The sequence below is a fragment of the Neltuma alba genome, unplaced genomic scaffold (genome assembly GCF_004799145.2).
Source record: "Neltuma alba isolate B1F8T4 unplaced genomic scaffold, ASM479914v2 tig00006832_pilon, whole genome shotgun sequence".
NCBI lineage: Eukaryota > Viridiplantae > Streptophyta > Magnoliopsida > Fabales > Fabaceae > Neltuma > Neltuma alba.
The window spans coordinates 121,636-128,182 of NW_021634590.1; the positions used below are offsets into that span (position 1 = coordinate 121,636).

At 31.8% G+C, this 6,547-nt stretch overlaps 1 protein-coding gene across 1 annotated transcript; it reads right to left on the reverse strand.

The window, feature by feature from the left end:
* On the reverse strand, positions 1-655 carry LOC114751233 (uncharacterized). The gene has a single exon (XM_028939890.1). The coding sequence runs from the start codon at positions 494-496 to the stop codon at positions 212-214; it is 285 nt and encodes a 94-aa protein (XP_028795723.1). The 5' UTR covers positions 497-655; the 3' UTR covers positions 1-211.
* Positions 656-6,547: the final 5,892 nt, after the last annotated feature.

The window sequence follows — 6,547 nt, forward strand, 5'->3', positions numbered from 1 at the left end:
TGCCCAATCAAAAGTGAGTTTTCCATTGAATTGGTCCCCAACATTTTCTTCAGGAATCAAAAATTGTGTATTGTGTTTATACGTCTATTTGCAACATGAATCAAGGGATCGAAGATTCAGATTGTGAAATGAAAATCTCTGACCATAACAAGATTTAAAACTATTTGTCTTTTCTCGCTTTTCAATCATTCAATCAATTTTTTGTTCTCAATCAAACAGAATACAGAATAACGTCAACGGTCTCGGAACCCACCGCCGCAGCCGCCTTGTGTCCACAATAGAGCATCTGCACCGACGAGGCAAGGTGGAAGCCGGCATGGTGGTGGTTGTGGTGGAAGCTGGCGTGGTGGTGGTCGGAGTCGGAGTCGGAGCCCGCGTCGGCGGAAACGGAGGGAGGGTGGTAGTACTTGCGGCCGGTCTGGGGACAGTTGGAATGAAATCTGGCGACTATTCGGACGCCTTGGTCGAGCATCTCGACGAACTTTCCCATACTCATCTTGATCGGTTGATTGATGAACGAACGAAAAAGGAGAAAGAGAATGAATCGAATCAAATCAATCTCCGAGAAAATCAGGAATTGTGATTTTCTCGGAGAAAAGGAAAAGGAAAATCGAAGGGAAAAATGGAGAAGAATTAGGGTTTTAATGCTAGAAAATATCCCAAATGAAGCCGGAGAAAGCCATCCAAAGACGAAGAAGAAGGCTGCGTTGTATGAGCTCTGAGCTGAACGAGGCCGTCGTTTATATACAGCTGTCTTTCCTGTTTCCCTTCTTTCTTGGAGCCGTGTCTTGCACTTCTGCCCTTCATTTTTACCCTAATTATATAGTTTCCTCAATTTGTTTTCTTTCTTTTCCGTTGTTTTTTTTTTCAATTACCATCTGTACAAGCTAGTTCAGAAGCAGCTAGTTGCAAATTTGCGTTGTTTTTTATTTTTATTTTTAGTTATTATTTGTTTTCTTTTTTTCTGTTTTTTTTTTCAATTACCATCTGTACAAACTAGTTTAGAAGTAACGAGTTACATATTTGAGTTGTTTTTTTAATTTTTATTTTTAGTTATTATTTTTAATAAATTTCATGTATTTTTTTGTTTATGTTTGTTTTATGTAAAAATTATTCAAAAATAATAATTAAAGTTAAATATAACCTTTCTGGTGTATTTTACCAAATAATCAAAAATTCAACTGGGGCCAAAACAAACTTATATGTCAGCAATTAAAATGTGTTTTGTGGTTGTTGTTTTAAATTTACTTTCAAGTCATCAAATGATGCTAGCTTTGGACCTTAGGTAAAAAAAATGTAAGGTTTAAACTTTATGATGAAATCAATGGATTTTACTTCATTCAAAAAAACATTTTTCTTACTGTAAAATATTTTTTAAATTAAAATAGAAATTAGGAATTCAGGATAGCACTCTCATATCCTAAGTAAGATTTCGATAATTATGCACCAAGTACAAAATAATTTTAAGTCACTTCAAGACTAACCGATTTTTGAATGGTTAAATATTTCCATGTAAAATGACCATTAATATAAAATTTAAATGTTTATAGAAAATTCAAACTCATGGGAAAAGCAAGCGCAACTCTTATATGCCAACTTGCATTGGCTCTTATACTATAATTTAGTTTGAGAGATTTGTGTTTGGGAAAAATTTTACAAGCACAGGAGTAGGGTTGGGAAGCAAATTATGACAATCTAGGGCGAGCCTTTCGAGAAATACACGAACTGTAGGGACTGTGCTGCAAGATGAAACAAGGCGTGGAATAAGGCATGGGATAATCGCCGCGTGATGACCGCCCGTGGAAGCAAGGGTTCAATAAAGTCTGTTGTGGTGGGCTGCCCAATTACCCAATATACCCCTAACTTTTCCATTTTCTGACCACGATACCCCTAATTTTTCTTCAAAATAACGTGATTGTTTATATCCTTTTTTCTTGGAATGTTTTTATATTCAATAGTTGACACCACATCCACCGAAAGTTTTATCAAGGTACTAAAAACGGAAATAAATAAAATAACATAAATTAATTAAAATGTATAAAAATATTTATATTTTACTCATAAGAAATCATATTTAATTCTTAAATTAAATGTTTGTGAATAAAAAATATATCCCTCATCATATTTCTTTCCGTATTTCTTTAGTTACTTTCCTTCACCAAGTGACTCCTAAATTCTTCCTCATTTTAGTTTTTTTTTTCTCCTTTTGATCGATCCTCTTTGTCTCATCCTCGTGAGATATGACATTATGACTTGTTAGTTGTCATTGGTTTTTTATTTTTCACTTTCTTCAACACGGTTCAAAGTTGTCGTTTGGGTGTTGGTTTATATTACCAAATCTTCTCCTTCCTCCTTGCCTTCGGCCATTACATGAGTAGTAGGGGGTTGAGTTGTGGAGTTTCAGAGCACTATCCATGGCTTTTCCTGCTATAGATTTGGTTAGCTCTCATTGAAGCATCAACCGCGATGATCTAATGAGTGCGAGGGAGAAGAGAAGTTCAACACAAAAGAGAAACTAAGGTGAGCAGTGAGTAGAGTCAGTGTTTGGATCATTTTTTCCAATGCACTTCAAGTTTAAAAAATAAACTGGTGACTCACCTAACCCAAGGAGTTACTTGGGTTGATCCTAAGTCAGGCCAAGTCACACCGGTTTGAAGTTTTTCTGGTTTGAGAGATGAACCGGACTAGACAAGTGGCTGGTTTGCTAGTTTTCATCCTAAACCAGCCCATCCAGTCTGATTTTAAATACACCTAGTTTTGATCAGTTACCATGCATACAATCTAGTTTAGAAGTAACTAGTTACATATTTGAGTTGTTCTTTATTTTTATTTTTAGCTATTGTTTTTAATATAATTCATGTATTTTTTTGTTTATGTTTGTTTTATGTGAAAATTATTCAAAAATAATAATTAAAGTTAAATATAAGCTTTTCATATATCACTTGACAAAATAAATCATTTGTATTTTACCAAATAATAAAAAATTCAACTGAGGCCAAAACAAACTTATATGTTAGCAATTAAAATGTGTTTTGTGGTTGTTGTTTTAAATTTACTTTCAAGTCATCAAATGATGCTAGCCTTGGACCTTAGGTAAAAAATTCAAGGCTTAAACTTTATGATGAAATAAATGGAGTTTACTTCTAACAATAAACATTTTTTATTGTTTTTTAAATTAAAATAGAAATTAGGGGTTCAGGATAGCACTCTCATATCCTAAGATTTCCGCTAAATAATCATAAGGACTGTCAATAAAAACTTCGATAATTATGCACTATGTACAAAATAATTTTAGGTTATTTCAAGACTAATTGATTAAATATCTCCTTATAAAATGACCATTAATGTAAAATTTAAATGTTTATAGAAAATTCAAACTCATGGTAAAAGCAAGCGCAACTCTTATATGCCAACTTGCATTGGCTCTCATACTATAATTTAGTTTGAGAAATTTGTTCCGGGGAAAAATTTTACAAGCACAGGAGTTAGGAGTAGGGTTGGGAAGCAAATTATGAAAATCTAGGGTCGAGCCCTTCGAGAAATATACAAAGTATAGGGACCGTCCTGCAAGATGAAACATTAGGCGTTGAACAAGGCGTGGGATAATCGCCACGTGATGACCGAACGTGGAAACGAGGGTTTTATAAAGTCCGTTGTGGTAGGTAGCTCAATTATCAATTATACCCCTAGCTTTTCCATTTTCTGACCACAATACCCCTAATTTTTCTTCAAAATAACATGATTATTTATACCTTTTTTCCTTGGCGTGTCTTTATTTTCAATAATTTGCACAATATCTACCAAAAGTTTTAATCCGTAACCTTACACTTAAAAGAACCTTAAAGAAAATATTTAGTATTAATTGGATAACAAAACCCTTTTCTTTATTAAAAATGTTTTGCAGTTTTGCTCTTTTTTATTTTCACTTTTAATTATCCCTTCCTCCTTTTATGTTATTATTCGCCCTTTAAATATCACTTTAGGTTTTTTTTCTCTTTTTATTTAATTGGTTTTCATGACTATTTTCACAAGAATGGAGAATATATAATTAAATTAAACATGTATTCCTGTCAGTTTAATTGTAACTGAATTCTTCATTCAATTTGTTTATATCCTGCTCCTTGAATAGTTCATATTCTTTATTTTCCATTTAATATTTTTTTTAAAGATCAAATTATACAGAACTCAATTTTTGAATTATATAAAAATAATCCCTTCGGCTTTTAAAATTTAATGAGAAACTCTCTTAGGATTTTAAGTTTACATGAATAATTCCCCGTTACATATCATTTGCTTTGTCTGGCCAATATATATTTTTTGGTTATTTCACCGTTGGAGTATAATATTTTACCTACCAGACCGCTTCTTATTTTTCTGCAAAATACAAATACCTTCTTAAAATTTTGAGTTATATGTAAATTATATTTTAAAATTTAAGTCACATATAATTAATAAACCTCCTGTTATATTATATTATTTTTATTTTTAATCAAGCAACTGCTGAATTGAAAAAAAATTTATTTTAAAAAAATATAAAAAGTTAAAAAATGCATTGTAAAATTTTAAATACTAGAAGAGTTATCAAGATATAATCCGAAATTAAGGATTTAGATATAATATAGCTTTGCCTATATGGGAAAAAATGTTATTAAATCATTTTAATTAAATTAAACTTATCAATATTTTGCTTGAGAAAAATAAGTTCCACTCGTTTTAACAATTAAATAAAATCGAACATCTTAAGATTATTTTTTAATAAATTATTTTTAATTTTTGATTGGTTATATAATTTTATTTCAGTATCATGGGCGATGGGGGGGCCCTTGGAAAAATAAACAAGGTATATGGACCGCCCTGCAAAATTGAAAATTTGGCCAAGTTTTGGGCTAATTCATATAATAATAAAGTTTGAAAAAGCGGCCATGTGATGTTCGCCGCATGATGACCGTTCATCGAACAAGATACTTTAATAAGATAACAAGTCCAAGTACAAGGGTGTTGGGAAGCTGAATTACCAATAATGCCCCTAACATTTCTTCAAAATTACGTGATTGTCTCCCCGAGTTTCCCGCCTTATCTGTCTCTCTCGAACCTTCTAGCTCTTTACCCACCACTCCCCTTCCTTTGCAATTTCCTCTCCCGGGGTTTTTTTTTTGGCCAAACCCCAAGTTTGGTATGATGTGAAAATAAAAGATGTATATTAAAAATTAAAAAAAAAAGTATATTAGAATGGAAAAATAAGTCACTCATTAAAATTTTCAGAGCATCAATATAACTCTGTATAAAAATTTTACAAAATACCAGTATTTTTTCTCTATAAAAATTTATCAAATCATTTTTCTATTGCTAATTTTTCATTAAAATTAGCAGTTACATTCATCGTCTCAAACCAATTTTTTAGAAAAGAAACCTGATTTATTCGTAAAGTCATTATTGCACGAGATCCATATTTTTTTGTAAGTTATGAACAAGCCTTAAATAAAAGAATTAATTAAGTATAAGTCCTAATCACTCATAAACGTGGAAACAACTTTTAACTATATATATATATATATATATATATATTTATATAAGTGAGGACTGTAATAATAGTAGTCAAGAGACAGGTGATGCAAGCGTTATTGGAAAGGGAGTTGAAGGGTCAAATGTTCTACACAACCAACCCACCAACCGGCGGAAGAAATAGTCAACAAATAATAGTCGCTATACTTTTATTTTACTACCTCCTGTACTTGACTCTATTTAACTTTTATTTTGATCCTAAATATAAAACTCCAATCTATTTTATCTCTCATATTTATATTTTTTTTTAAAGTAACCCTTCTAACAATAATAATTCTAGTCAATACACTTGATTAGCAAGGATATTTTAGGAAAGACAACACCTATTTAGGACAAATAACTAACTCAACTTACTTCCTTAATCTCCTCAAATTAGTCAACTGGCTCTTATAATTAGGACCGGAGGTAGTATATATTTAGATATCATATCATGCAAATTGGCGTCACAGTAGTGAAATTTTGTCACAATCTATTACACTAATTTCAGACTCGATAATAATCATGTGTGGACAAGAGTGAAAAAGGCAAACAAAATAATTATTTGCTAAGGAGGCATGACGTGAAGCAGGAGGACAATGTGATTACTTTGCTTTTCATGCTTCTCACTTCCTGCTTCTTCCTTATTTGTTTATTTATACACACTCAACTAACGTTTGCACGCTACTATGCGGGATGCCAATGGCTTTTTTCATGAGAGGAACATAAAATTTTTTCATAAAGGAGGGGGGACAAACTTTCACTCGTTTATATATGCTACAGGTAAGTTACCGTAGTGACAACACTATTCGTTATACTTGAATGAATTAAAAAAGGTAAAAATTTATCTAGCACCTTAATCTTATTTTTTATATGTATCAAGTACTTTATTATTTTTTTTAATGATGCAATTTTATCCATTATCTATCACATTTGGAACCCGAAAAAATGGTTGAGCCCATTAGGCTGGTCCGTTTATGCCAAAAAAATATGACGGTCAAACTCGTAA

Bases quoted from the DNA above. Each gene is read 5' to 3' on its own strand.
- LOC114751233 (XM_028939890.1), bottom strand. From the start codon at position 496: ATGAGTATGGGAAAGTTCGTCGAGATGCTCGACCAAGGCGTCCGAATA.